The sequence below is a fragment of the Megascapheus bottae genome, chromosome 18, assembly GCF_031878675.1.
Source record: "Megascapheus bottae isolate mThoBot1 chromosome 18, mThoBot2.hap1, whole genome shotgun sequence".
Lineage (NCBI taxonomy): Eukaryota > Metazoa > Chordata > Mammalia > Rodentia > Geomyidae > Megascapheus > Megascapheus bottae.
This window is the reverse complement of record NC_143526.1, coordinates 38,670,830-38,684,835: the sequence shown is the minus strand read 5'-3', so window position 1 is coordinate 38,684,835 and position 14,006 is coordinate 38,670,830. Positions and strand designations below refer to the sequence as shown.

Here is a 14,006-nt window from a genome sequence, read left to right as displayed (position 1 = left end):
CAGGTGTGAGCCACCAGTGCCTAGTGTGGCAATTTCTATTTTAACAAGACTGCTCCCTCTGGCACTGAAATCTGATTAAAGAGGACAGTAGAAGTCTAGTGAAGAGCCCCCTGCAGGCCCCCAGAAGACAGTGGCCAGACTAGAGAGATGGCAGCCACTTGGTCCCAGGGAAGTTATGGAAGGGGGGACAGCAGAACCTGCATGGCATATGAGTGGAATCCAAGAGAGCCACTGGAAGCTCTAACTGGTAGAGTGTAGGGCAGGCAAAACCGCGTTAGGAAACAGTTCAGTCGTGGTAGTGCTGAATGTGGGGATACACTCAGCCCAGAGATTTCATTCCTTGGTGCATACCTAGGAATGTGGCTGTCCTGTGCTCTGAAAGCGCCCATGTTTATTTATTTTTGCCAATCCTGGGCTTGAGCTCAGGGCTTGAGCACTGTCCTTGGACTTTTTCAAGACTAGAGCTCTACCGCTTGAGCCACAGCACCACTTATGGCTTTTTTCTATGTATGTGGTACCGAGTAATCAAACCTGGGTCTTCATGCCTGCTAGGCAAGCATTCTACCCCTAGGCCAAACTCCCGGCCCCAACTCATGTGTTTATATGTGTATTGTATTTAAGAGAACCCTCATAGTGGCATTATTCACAATGAACCTTAAACTGAAATCTACCCAAATATCTACCAATAAAAATTAGATCATTTTTGGTATGTTTCACACAAAATATCTCCTAGCACTAAGAATAAACAATCATCATTTATAGAAAAATATGGATGAATGGCTCAAATATAACATTGAACAAAAGAATCCAAAGCTAGGCCCTGGTGGCTCATGCCTATAATCCTAGCTACTCAAGAGATTGAGATCTGAGAATCCTGATTTGAAGCCAGCCCAGACGAGAAAGCCTATGAGACTCATATCCCAATTAACTACCACAAAAGCTGGGAGAAGAGTTGTGGCTCACATGATAGAGCACTAGTCTGGAGCAAAAGAGCTCAGAGACAGCACCTAGGCCCTGAGTTCAAGCACAAACACACACACAAAGATGGCTAGTGATAATGAGTTAGGGGCCAGTTTCTCACACCTATAATCCTAACTACTGGGGAGGCTGAGATCTAAGAAGTTTGGTTTGACACCAGCCTGGGCAGACAAATCCAATAGACTCACTTTTTAGTTAACCAGCAAAAAGCTGGAAATAGAGGTGTGGATCAAGTGGTAGAATACCAGTCTAATGAGAGCAGGAGGCCTTGAGTTCAAACCAGTACCAACACACACCACACCACATACACATGATGGTGGCAAGCAGGCTTGAAAAGTAGAGCCAGAGGCTGAGCACCAGTGGCTTATGCCTGCAATCCTAGCTACTTTGGGGGTTGAGATCTGAGGATAACAGTTCGAAGTCAGCCTGGGCAGAATAGTCCCCATGAGACTCATATCTCCAATTAACCACTCAAAACCTGAAAGTGGAGCTATGGCTCAAAGTGGTAGAGTACTAGCCTTCAGCAAAAGAGCTCAGAAACAGTGCCCAGGCCCTGAATTCAAGCCCCATGTGGAAAAATAAAAATAAAAAAGTGGAGCCTAAGAGTTGGTTTTGGACCTGTTAGGTAGAAATATTTAGCAGGCATCAAAGTAGTGAGTGAAGAAGCAGCTGAGCAGAGTCTGGAGCTTAGGGGAGTGGCTATGGCTAAGGTGTTGACTTTGGAGTCTCTAGGAGAGATGCTTCTCATAGCTGGGAGGGGTGAGGGGAAGAGGATGTAGGTGAGATCACAAAGACCAGTGAACACAGAGCACAGAAGGATGCAAGGATAGTGCATAAGAATGTGCTGCCGGGACAGGAGTTTGGCCTAGTGGTAGAGTGCTTGCCTAGCATGCACAAAGACCCAGGTTCAATTCCTGGATACCACAGACATAGAAAAAGAAGCTGGAAGTGATGCTGAGACTCAAGTGGTAGAGCTCTAGCCTTGAGAAAGCCCAAGGACAGTGCTCAGGCCCTGAGTTAAAGGTCCAGGACTGGCAAGAAAAAAAAAAAAAGGAAAAGAGTGTGCTGCCATTCAGAGGTAGGAAAGGGGAACCAGTGAAGAGAACCAGGAGGTGGTAATGTTGCAGAGGCTAAGTGAGGAAAGAATTTCCAAAGAGCAGGGTGGACTGTGTCCCACGTGCTCATGGGGGATGTACAGAGGTCATAGTGGCTTGGAAGACACTGATTCAGGCATGGTTGGGGAGACAGAGTGGGTGGTCATGGAGAGAACAGGAACTGAGGAAGTGGAGGCTGTGAGGAAAGATCACAAAGTTGGTGAATGGGGGTGGGGCGAGGGTGGGGAGTAGAATAGAATCTAGGGGGAAGTTGTTGAGAAGGATTTTTTTTTTTGCTAGTCCTGGGGCTTGGGCACTGCCCCTGAGCTTCTTTTGCTCAAGGCTAGTACTCTACCATTTGAGCTTTTTCTGTTTATGTGGCACTGAGGAATGGAACCCAGGGCTTCATGCATACTGGGCAAGCATTCTACCACTAAGCCACATTCCCAGCCCAATGGAGGCAAGTCTGTCCTCCTCAGCCTAGCTTTGTCACCCTCTCTCGTCTTGCCCTGGCCTCCTGTCTTGACCACCCCAAGAATTCCCTCTGCTCCCCTCTTACCCACCTGCTCCCTTCAGACACATGCGCAAGTTGTGAGCCAGCCACAGCTCCCCAAACACTCTTGATTTTTTAATTCTCCCACGTCAGGCCCCACCATCACCACTCACCCACTGTGAGATGCTATCTGACAAATTGGCATGCTTATAATAATAGTGCAGCAGACATGGTGACTCATACCTGTAATCCCAACTACTCCAGAAGCAGAAATCAAGAGGATCACAGGGGCCAAGAAGCTGGGGCACAAAAAGCTAGTAAGATCCCCACTCAACAAATGAGCTAGGAGCCAGGCATCAGTAGCTCATGCCTCTAATCTTTGCTACTCAGGAGGCTGAGATCTGAGGATCATAATTGGAAGCCAGCCCAAGCAGACAAATCCCTGAGACTCACATGGACAGCAAAATGCTAGAAGAGGAAGTGAAGCTCAAATGATAGAATGCCTGCCTTGAGTGAGTGTGAGGTCCCTGGTTCAAGCCCTAGCACTGGCCCAAAGGGGAAAAATGTACTCATTTGTTTAGCCAATCCTGGGGCTTGAACTTTGGGCCTTTTTGTGGGGGGGGGGGTCAGGGCTTGAACTTGACCTGGGTGCTCTCCCTGAGCTCTTCAGCTCAAGGCTACCACCCTAACCTTGAGCCAGCTCCTATTCCCATTTTCTAGAAGGTAATTAGAGATAAGAGCTCAGGTCCTTTTGTGCCTGGGGCTGGCTTTTGAACCTTCATCCTCAGATCTCAGCCTCCTGAGTAGCTAGGATTGCAGGCCTGAGCCACTGCACCCGGCAGGGCTGCTTCTTTTGCTCGAGGAGCGTAGTGTACTCCAACACTTGAGCCACAGCTCCACTTGTGACTTTTTTGCATAGTTTATTGGAGGTGAGCGTCTCACAGAGTTTCATTTCTGGGCTGACTTTGAACCCTGATCCTCATGTCTGAGCCTCCTGAATAGCTAGGATTATAGGCGTGAGCCACCAGTACCCAACTAAGAAAAAAAAATATTTTTTAAATAAGCTAAGTATGTTGTGCCTATAGCTCCAACCACTGGAAGACATAGGCAGATGAATCACAGTTCAAGCTGGCCCAAGCAAAAACAAGAGGTACTATCTAAAACCCAAAGTGGCCTAGAAGCTAGAACTAAGTGTATGGCTCCTGTACCTCAACACTTATCTAGCAAACTCAAGGCCCTTCATTCAAACCCCAATACTTCCATTAAAAAAAAGAAAAAAAATTAACAATAGTACCTGTGAGCCAAGCATGACAATGTACAATTATAATCCCAGAACAAGAGAGGCTGCGGCAGGAGGACTGAAAATTTGAGACCAGCCTCAGCTCCATAGGGAGAATCTGTTTTAGAAAACCTAATCACAAAAATGCACTTCTGAGGGAGTTGTAGTGTCATTTCTCACTGGGTTGTTTGAACAAAGCACATGGAGCAGGCCTGGCTGTACAGGAGCTTAGGAGCATGCTCCAACCTCAAACACTGCTTAATTTCTCTGCCTCCCTCTGTGTCTCTCTCTGTCCCTTTTTTTCCTCTCTCTTATACATACACACACACACACACACACACACACACACACACACACACATTATATATATATATATATATATATATATATATCCCACTTTTGAAGAATCAATGACTCTCAGCTGGGCACAGTGGCTCATGTCTAATCCTAGCTACTTAAGAGGCTGAGATCTGAGGATTGCAGGTTGAAAGTCCATGAGACTCTTAATTTTCCAATTAACCAGCAAAAAGCCAGAAGTGGAGCTGTCGCTCAAGTGGTAAAGTGCTAACCTTGAGCATAAAAGGTCAGGGTTAGTACCCAAAGCCTGAGTTCAAGCACCAGGACCAGTGTAGACACAGACACAGACACAGACACAGACACACACACACACACACACACACACACACACACACACCAAGGACTCTCCAAGCACAAAGCCATTGCCTCCAGCCATAGAATCACACCCTCTATTTAAGCTGTATTCTCAGGACTGGAGCAGGGGTCTGTGTTGGTTACCCTGTGACAAGCTCTAGCATCTGAGGACCACTAAGAGGTTGGTGAAGGCACATCAGAACTCCTCCAGTGTGTACTCCAGAGTCTGTTCTACATGGGCTCAGTGAAGGGCTGATGAAGGAATAGCTTAGCCATTTCCTCAGCTGTGCAAGAGCAAGAAGCACACGATACCTTCCCAATAGGAAATAATTACAGGACATCAGCAGGAAGGACTGTGTATGCCAATATTGAAGAAAAGCCTAGCCGGCCAGGTGGCTCAGGCCTGTAATCCTAGCTAAACAGGAGGCAGAGATCTGCCAACCCCAACACAAAAGGACCTGAGGCTCTTATCTCCAATTAACCTCTAGAAAAAATGGGAAGTGGCTCAAGGGTAGTAGCCTTGAGCTGAAGAGCTCAGGGACAGCTCCCAGGCCTAGTTCAAGCCCCGTGACCCACCAAAAAAAAAAAAGAGCCTAGAGCAGTGCCTGGGCTGTAGTATCAATGAAATATATATACACCTATGAACATGTGTACACACATAAACACAAACTACCCCTAAAGGTTACACCATCTAAGTTTATTAGAAACAGACCAATGAAAAAGGGAGGGGTGAAGAGAGGGTCCAGCCCACCTCTACTCCTCCTGGCCCCCAGAACACACCACCAGTTTGTATCCAGCAAACTGGCTCATCCCTCCCCACGAGAACTGGCCCAGTGGAGGCCCAGTGAAGCTGAAGCAGGAGGAAGGCTAGTCCTCAGGGCACTGCAGGATGTCAAAGGTCACGTAGCCCACTTGATCCACCTGGTTCACCTCGTTCCGGGAACTCACACGCCAGAAGAAGCGGTCCTGACAGAAGTAGGCTTTCTCTACAGGGAACGGGCAGACATCATTACAGAGGCCACTCCAGCCCGCCCGAGGACACCCACTAGAGACAGGAGCAAGAACTCTACCACCACCCCCTCTTGCACTTTCTAGATCTTTCCAAGGTTTTTACCTCACATTCCTATCTCCACCACCTACCTGGGCAGTGTGGAGGGCACAGACTTTGTTGCTCAGAAGCCAGGCTGAGCCTGGCACCAAGTAGGTGCTCAATACCCATTTTGTGAATGAACTAGCAGATGAATGAATGGATGGCCTATTTTAGAGCTCAGGACCATTCATTCAGCATTCATTCACTGAATAAACCCATTCACTTTCAACCAATATTTACTGAGTACCTACTATGTGTCCAGCACTGCTGGCTAGGGATACAGCAAAGAAAAACACAGTTTCAACTCAAACTCAATTCCTTGGATGCTCACCGTTGAATGGGACAAGAAAGAAATTAACACACATATGTGAAAAAAATGAGATTGGTATGACAACACAGAAAGTTATGGAGGCAACAGAAACAAATAAATAGATAATGAGTATCAGAGACAACCTATGAGATGGTAGCATTGTGACCTGAAAGATAAGGGAGAGAGAGAGAAAGGGAGAGAAAGAGAGAGACAAAGGAGAAGAAAGAGATAGAGGGAGGGGAGAAAGAGAGAAAGAGGGAAAGGGAGAGGAGGAGAGAGAGACCTGTGAGAATTATGGAGAAAGCTTTCCAGAGAGAACTGGCAGAGGCACTAATCTACAAATGACCTTGATCTATTCAAAGGGCAGCCAGCGTAGGTATAGCAGAGTGAAGGCAGGAGTATGAAGAGAACAACAAAACCAAGGTTCGCAGTGGAAGGGGATGTCAGATTTCCCCTCCCTCGCACACTGAGGCTTGAACTCAGCCTTGTGCTCTCACTTGGCATTTTTGCTTAAGCCATACATAGTTATACTTCTGGCTTTTTGCTGATTAATTGGGCTTTTCGGTCCAGGCTGACTTTGAGCCACCGTCCGCAGATTTCAGCCTCCTAAGTAGCTAGGATACAGGCATGAGCCACCAACACCCAGCTTAGATCCTGGTTGTCTCTTTGATCACAGAATGGGCTTGGGTACACCTGAGTACTAAAACCCTCCACTCCAAACACCTCCCTGGGTTCAGAGAATCTACTAAAGGGTATGGACAACCAATATGGGCTGGGATGTTTACGAAGGCAATAATGGAAAATGATGGATTAAGAAAAGACTAGAAGCTGGGTGCTGTGGCTCACGCCTGTCATCCTAGCTACTCAGGAGGCTGAGGATCTCAGTTCAAAGCCAGCCCGGGCACTAAAGTCCATGAGACTGTCAACTCCAAATAACCTCTAGAAAACTGAAAGTGGCCCTGTGGCTCAAGGAGTAGGATGGTAGCCTTGAGCTGAAGAGCTCAGGGACAGAGCCCAGACCCAGAGTTCAAGCCCCACAACTGACCAAAAAAAAAAAAAAAAGAAAGAAAAGAAAAAAGAAAGAAAGAAAGGGAAAAAAAAAGAAAGAAAGATGGACTAGAATCAATAGACCTTCTCAAGTGATGGGTTTGGCCAGTGCGAAAAGGAAAATTACATAACTGTGGCTGTCATCTCCAATGTGTAAATAGGGAGACAGAATAGCGGGTGACTTGCCTAGAGACGCACAGCTATGAATTTCCCCACCTCTCACCGTATTCCTAGAGGCGGCCCAGCACCTGGCACACGATGTGCATTTGGTCACTATGGTCTAGTACAGGAACCGAGCACTGCTCACCGTCCCGCGCACACCGGTCATCCTAGCTACTCAGGAGACTGAGATCTGAGGTTCACAGTTCAAACCCAGCCAGGTCAGAAAAAGCCCCGGGACTCTTTATCTCCAAGCAGCCACCCACAAGCTGCACGTGAAGCTGTATGTGGCTCAAGTCGCAGAGCACTAGCTTTGCCTTTCAAAGCTGAAGGACGGCGCCCAGGCTCTGAGTTCAAGCTGTCAGCTGCTGGGATCAGGGGGAGCAGGAAGTGGGGTCCTGGCCCTGCGCCCCTGGCCCTGCGCCCCTGGCCCTGCGCCCCTGGCTGAACACCCTCCCTCGGGCCGGGGCTCCCCAGCGGGCAGCCTCACCTCGGAGCTGGAAGACGCCGTGCGCGTTCCGGGGCACCCCGGGGAACAGTGTGTCCACGTCCGTAGCGCTCTGGGGGTCCACCTTCTGCCTCTTCAGGTCCAGCCTGCGGGGAGGGAGCGCAGGGGTGGCGGCGGGCCGGCCCGGCGGGCGGGCGGGCGGGCGGCGGGCTCGGGCTCCCCCTGCCGGCCTCACCTCCAGAAGCGCTGGCCCGAGAAGAGCAGCGCCTTGCCGGCTCCGCGCGGGAGGACCCCGGCCACGCGCGGCACCTCGGGGCCCAGGCCCAGCTTGTCCAGGCGCCGCGGGCCCAGCGCCGACGCGCCCGCGTACACCCACACGTGGCGGCCTGCGGGGGGAAGGCGGCATGGGTCGGGGGCGCGGGGGAGGCGGCGGCGCCCCCACCCCGCCGGGGAGGGACACTGACCCGAGAAGAAGAAGACCCTCTTGGTCAGCGGATCCTCGAACGCCGCGTCCAGCCTGGCGGGCAGCGCCGGCCAGGTGTCGGCGACCTGGAAGGGACCCTGCAGCCGGCGCCCACCGGCCCCCGACAGCCGCCAGTACCGCCTGGGGACACGGAGCGGAGAGGGGCGCTGAGCCCAGGCCCCAGAGCCCGCGAGCTCGAGGCGCGACCCCTCCCCTCCTCACCCCTCCTTGAAGACGTGCAGGGAGGCGCCGATCTCCGCGATGGCATCAAACACCTGCACCTGGCAGGGGTCGTCCGCAGGGTCCCAAGACGCTGTCGGAGCCTGGGAAGGGCCGGCCGTGGGGCGCCCTGTGGGGCCGGCCGAGGGGGGCCCTGTGGGGCCGGAGGTGGGGTGGGCAGTGGGGGGGACCGTCGGGCAGACTGTTGAGGGCGCCGTGGGCTGTGGCTGGGGTGCCGCGGTGGTTGGAGGCCTTGGGCCCGGAGCAGGGCCAGGACCTAAAGAGAGACGGTGGCTCAGACACCTCTGCTCTGTGTGTCTCTGCCCCTGCCCCTGCCTGGAAGGAGCTGGTGCTGGTGGACTCTCTTCACTCACAGGCTGGAGCCTGCCCTGCTCTCCCCCTCCACACACACACACACACACACACACACACACACACACACACACACACACACACTGTTTCCCATACCCTAAGTCTTGATCCGTTTCTGGGCTGTGTCAGACTTAGGCCTTGTGGACACAAGACAGGCAGAACCCCTTGCAGGCCAGGACAGAGAATGTGTGTCTTTTGAATGCACATCATGTCATACAGTGCTGACAGCTTTATAAACTCACAGACTCGTTCCTTTCATCTTCAAAGAAAGTCTGAATGAGATGCTTCCATCGCCCCACTTTGTAAAAAATGAGGCTAATACCAGGTCACGACAGTGCTAACAGCAAAAGTACCAAGCATGTGATGCCTGCTGAGCAGCTACGATCACAGGTGTGAGCCAATGGGATGCCTCCTGTATGCCAGGCAGAGTGATCTCTAATCAAGACCCTGTGAGACCAGACTATTTATTATCCATTCTTAACTACACTCTGTAAGTTAGCAAATCAAGGGGCAAACTGAAATACCCAAGATCTCCTATGTTGGAGTAGCTGAACTCTTTGGGATTGGGGCAGGGTGGTTAGTTTTGGTGGTGGGGGTAGAACTCAGGGCCTCCTGCATGCTAGACAAGTGCTGAACTAACCCCTCAAACCTAGGTCTAACTTTTCCTAGAATCTAGAGGTTTGTTTGGTTACAGATACTGGGACTTGAACTCAGAGCCTCAAGCTTGCTGGAACTGTTTCCTTACTGCTGGCATTCTACCACTTGAGCTACATCTACAACTCAGTTTTTCTTTGGGGGGGGAGGGAAGAGTGTCAGTCATGGCCTAGAACTCAGGGCTTGGATGTTTTCTCTGAGCTGTTTGCTCAAGGATCTACCACTTTGAGCCACAGCTCTCTAATGCTCATTTTCTGAGGTTAATTAGAGATAAGAGTCTCACAGACTTTCCTGCTTGGCTGGCTTTGAACTGTGATCCTCAGATCTCAGTCTCCTGAGTAGCCAGGATTATAGGTGTGAGCCACCAATGCCCGCCTTCCAACTTAAATTTATTCTCCCCCCCCCCCCCCCGGTGGTGGGGCTTGAACTCTGGTTCTGGGCATTGTCCCTGAGCTCTTCATCTCAAGGCTATCACCCTATTCCTTGAGCCACAGTGCCACTTCTTGTGTTGTAGTGGTCAATTGGAGTCTCATAGTCTTTGGTACCCAGGCTGGCTTTGAACCGAGATCCTCAGATCTCAGCCTCCTGAGAAGCTAGGATTACAGGCATGAGCCACCACACCCAGCTCCAACTTAAGATTTTTGCTGTTACTTGGAAAAGGGAGTCTGGAAAACTCTTCTGCCTGGGCTGGCTTCTAATCTTGATCCTCCTGTCTTTAGCCTTCTGAGTAGCTAGAATTATAAGCATGAGCTACCAATACCTGGCTAGGCCTGAGTTCTTTAGCCAGTGCAATCTCCAAGTACTCACCACTCAGAGACTGCACCTAGGCCTTAACCCACAAACATGATCCAACGCACCCCTCCCTTCTCTTCCCCACTCTCACCCTCCAGTTCTGCACCTTTTTCTCAGCTCCTTCCATCAAGATCCCACAGCCTCACCATAGAGATGCTGGATGCCCTTTACATCATCCTCGTGCAGCGGGGAGCCCTCGAGGAAACGGTACATGGGGTACATGAGCGCCTCTGGCACAGACGAGTGATCTAAGCCCAGCGCGTGTCCAAACTCATGCGCTGCCACTAGGAACAAGCTGTACCCTGGAAGGAAGAGGGAGCCCGAGGCTTGAGCTGTGCAGGGCAGATCCATCACCACCACCACCACCACGGTGGGAAGAGGGGCTGCAGTCTCCAACCACCAAGCCTCAGAACCTCACCCACCTTGATCAGGGCAGAAGCCCCACTTCTTGTGGCTGTCAAAGTTTGAGGTGGTGGCACACCAGAGGCGCCCATCGCTGCGCCCCTCGCTGGTACAGGTAGAATATTCCTTGCCCAGGAAGGTGAAGGGAAAGACACACAGCTCCCCTGCCGAGTTGCCTCCGATAACGGTGGAGTCAGCTAGAGAGAAGCAGGGGCTTGGGTAAGCCAGGTGGGTTGATCCAACAGTGTCAGGCAAGGCAAACTAAGAGCTAGAGAATTCTGGCGACACCTGTGTGGGTGCGTGTGCACACGCCTGCACGGAGTACACAAAGCCTCTTGGCCTCACTTGGCTCTTTTGCTCCAGGCTGGAGTTTAACCACGTGGAGCCACAGCGCCTGGCTTTTTTTTTGTTTTTTGGTAGTTTAACTGAAGATAAGAGTCTCACAGACTTTTCTGTCCAGGCTGGCTTCAAACCATGAACCTCAGCTTTCCGCCTCCTGAGTAGCGAGGATTACAAGAGCCGCGTCTGGCTCTGTGGTCTGTTTTTGTTTATATATTAATTTCTGAAAACATGGAGTGGTTTATTTTTAAAGCCCCAGGGGACACTGCGGAGCATGGCTGAGACCAGGAACTACTCGAGAGCAGGGCCTGGAAGTGGACAGCAAGGAAGAGGCCACAGGCTAAGCAAAACTGGCCACGGGGCCGGGAGTCGGGTGTTGGTGTGGGAATGTGGTCAGACACGAAAGGAGGAAGGGAAGGGTCGCTTTGGGGAGCCCCGTGGAGCGTGGTAGGAGGGCCGGGGTACCTCGGGTGGGGCAGAAGCCATACAGCTGGTCCTGGTCGTAGTTGGCCGTGGTGGCGCACCAGCGGTAGCCGTCGGAGCGGCCCTCGGTGGTGCAGGCGGAGTAGGAGCGGCCCTCGAAGGTGAAGGGGAACACGCAGGGCTTGCCATCCCCGTTGCCGTGCTGGGTGTAGAGCCCTGAGGAGACCCCAGCACTGACCCCAGGCCCGCCGTGCCATCCCTCCCGCCCCCTTCACGGGCGAGCGGACTGGGCCCAGAGGGAGAGGGGGAGGCTGGGCTCCGGCCCTCGAGGGCCCCTGAGATGAGGGTGCCCGCGGGTCAGCGCTGGGGTCCGGCGCCGGCTCCCTCCACCCCGCACCCGCACTCACGCTCGCTGGGGCAGAAGCCGAACTTGCGGTCGGCGTCGTAGTCGGCCGTGGTGCTGCACCACGGGGCGCCGTCCGTGCGGCCGTCGGTGGTGCAGGCCTGGTAGGAGCGGCCCTCGAAGGTGAAGGGGAAGTGACAGGGGGCGCCATTCGCGTTTCCAAAATAGGTGGGAACCACTGCGGGAGGAAGGGAGGGCGGGGAAGGGACTGGCGCGGGGTCGGAGGCGCGGGGCCGGGGGCGTGGGGCCGGGGGCGCGGGGCGCCGGGGCGGGGGGCGCAGGGCCGGGGGCGCGGGGTGCTGGGGCGGGGGGGGCAGGGCCGGGGGCGTCGGGGCCGGGGCCGGGGGCGCGGGGTGCTGGGGCGGGGGGCGCGGGGCGCAGGGCCGGGGGCGTCGGGGCCGGGGCCGGGGGCGCGGGGCGGCTCTACATCTCACCGACGCCCTTGCCCAGGGTCCACAGCTCCTCGTCATCGAAGTGGGCGTCTCCCTGGATGCCCGGGCCGGGAGGGAAGGCGTGCGCCAGGAGCCCGTCCTTCCCGTCGAAGGGGTACCCGTCCCCGTGCTCTGAAGAGGCGGGTGGGGTCAGCCGCGGGCCGCCGGCTTGGCTGGTCCCACCCCCACCCTCGACGGCGGCCCCGCCCGGTCCTCACCCGCCACGCCGAACTGGATGACGATGTCGGCTTCGCGGCCGTACACGCGGGTGAAGCGGAGCGGGGTCACCGCGCTCCACACGGCGAAGGCCCGCGCGAAGGCGTCGTCGATCACCTCCCGCGGCAGGTCTTCCGAGTAGCTCTGGATCCTGAGCCGGGGAAGGAGAAGCCGCAGCCGGCTGCTCACGAGGCTGGGGCCCGGGGCGGCGGTGAAGCCGGCCCGGCCCCACACCCGCCACGCCAGCGCCGCAAAGGCAGTGCGGGGCTGTGGCCCAGCGGGCAGAGCACTGGCCTTTAGCAGAAAGCTCGAGGCATTATTGGAGGGGAGGGAGGGAGGGGAGGGGAGGAAGGGAAAGAAGGGAGGGGAGAAAGGAAGGGGCAGGGGGGAAGGAGGGCGGAAGGGAGGGACTGGGACTGCACAGCCATGTGTTTGCCTTCTACCCAGTGTCACTGTAACTTGCTGTCGGGTGATTTTTATCTCCCTGCTTGGCCTCTCACAACAGTGAGACAGGATGACTTGTGTTGCCATTTCCCCTAAAGGGGAAACTGAGGCTCCGAGGTGCCGCCCTTCACTTACCCTCCACACCTCCCCAGCCCCCCTCCCAGCCCCACCACCGCTCACCAGTATGTGATGTTGCGGTGGTGCCACTTGAGGTCGCCCTCGAAGGTCTGGAATTTGCCCACGTCTGGGACTCCACAGCGCGGGGCCCGAATGGCCTCCAGGGTTTTGCTGTCCAACTCTCCCGTCTGGGGCAAGGACAGCTGCTTCTGGAGCATCAGCAGCGCGGGTCGCAGGGACTGCTTCTCCCCTTGCATCTCAGCCACCCGAGTGTAGCCATAGCGGTACAGGTATTCCTGGATATGGAGAGGCAGAGCCATCCTAGACCACGCATCCCTTCCTCTACCTGAGGCCAACTCTCCCCGTCCAGGTGCTTAGGGACTGCCAAAAAGGGCTAACCTAAGACACCAATGTGCATCCAAGAGTGTTGCCTTCTGCATGCACCCTCATTTCCTTCCCTCCTGAAAGATCTGGATCATGCCAACCCCAAAGAGCTCCTAGATTTATTCCTGTCACTACCAAACCCTGCGTCTTCCAGAACCCACCTTTTCCCACTGTTTCTTCCTGGCCATGTCTGCCCAGACCATCCAACATGTCCCTAAAGCATCTCAAAGGGAGACTGGCCAGCTTGCATGGCCAGCCCTACCTGACTCCCCACGGTGGGGGGATGTTTGTCTACCTGTGCCAGCTGGGTGTCAGTGAGATTGGTAGTCCGCAGATCTCTGGGGAAGACCACAACCGTTGGCTGGCGCTGGCGTGGGGCAGCGTGAGCAGCTGAGCAGCAGCCTAGGACCAGTAGCAGCAGGACCAGGGGCTGCGAGGGGCCCATAGTGAAGGTGGAAGTATCTGGTGGCAACTCCTCTGGCCCAGGGGCTTTAAAGAGGCACTGGGACTGAATCAGAGACCCCGCCCCTCCCCAGTGGGTGGCTGCTGACTCAGTGTAGAGTGTGTGTGTGTGTGATGGGTATTGGGTACCTCCAGCATGAGAAGGCAAAGAGAAGGCTTACATCACCTCCTCTGCTCTCCCCTGCCCACAGTCAGTCCTCACTGCCAAAGTCAAGAAAGACCCCAGGCCTGCAGGAAACCACAGCACTTTGGGAAGAGGCTGGTTTTTGCAAATTGCAGAGCTTGTCAGTAAGGGAAGGAAAGGTCCCCTGCCAGCTCAGGGAAAGACTCACCCTT

The 14,006-nt window shown here is 54.1% G+C and overlaps 1 protein-coding gene across 1 annotated transcript; it reads right to left on the bottom strand.

Moving 5' to 3' along the window:
• Positions 1–5,171: 5,171 nt before the first annotated feature.
• On the bottom strand, positions 5,172–13,653 carry Mmp9 (matrix metallopeptidase 9). The gene is made up of 13 exons (XM_090352726.1): positions 13,471–13,653; positions 12,888–13,120; positions 12,266–12,414; positions 12,051–12,179; positions 11,621–11,794; positions 11,256–11,429; positions 10,472–10,648; positions 10,196–10,351; positions 8,235–8,508; positions 8,014–8,153; positions 7,785–7,935; positions 7,592–7,695; positions 5,172–5,481 (listed from the first exon to the last, which is right to left on the bottom strand). Exons 1-13 carry the CDS (start codon positions 13,651–13,653, stop codon positions 5,363–5,365), a joined length of 2,163 nt encoding a protein of 720 aa, XP_090208852.1. The 3' UTR covers positions 5,172–5,362.
• Between the last annotated feature and the right edge of the window lie 353 nt (positions 13,654–14,006).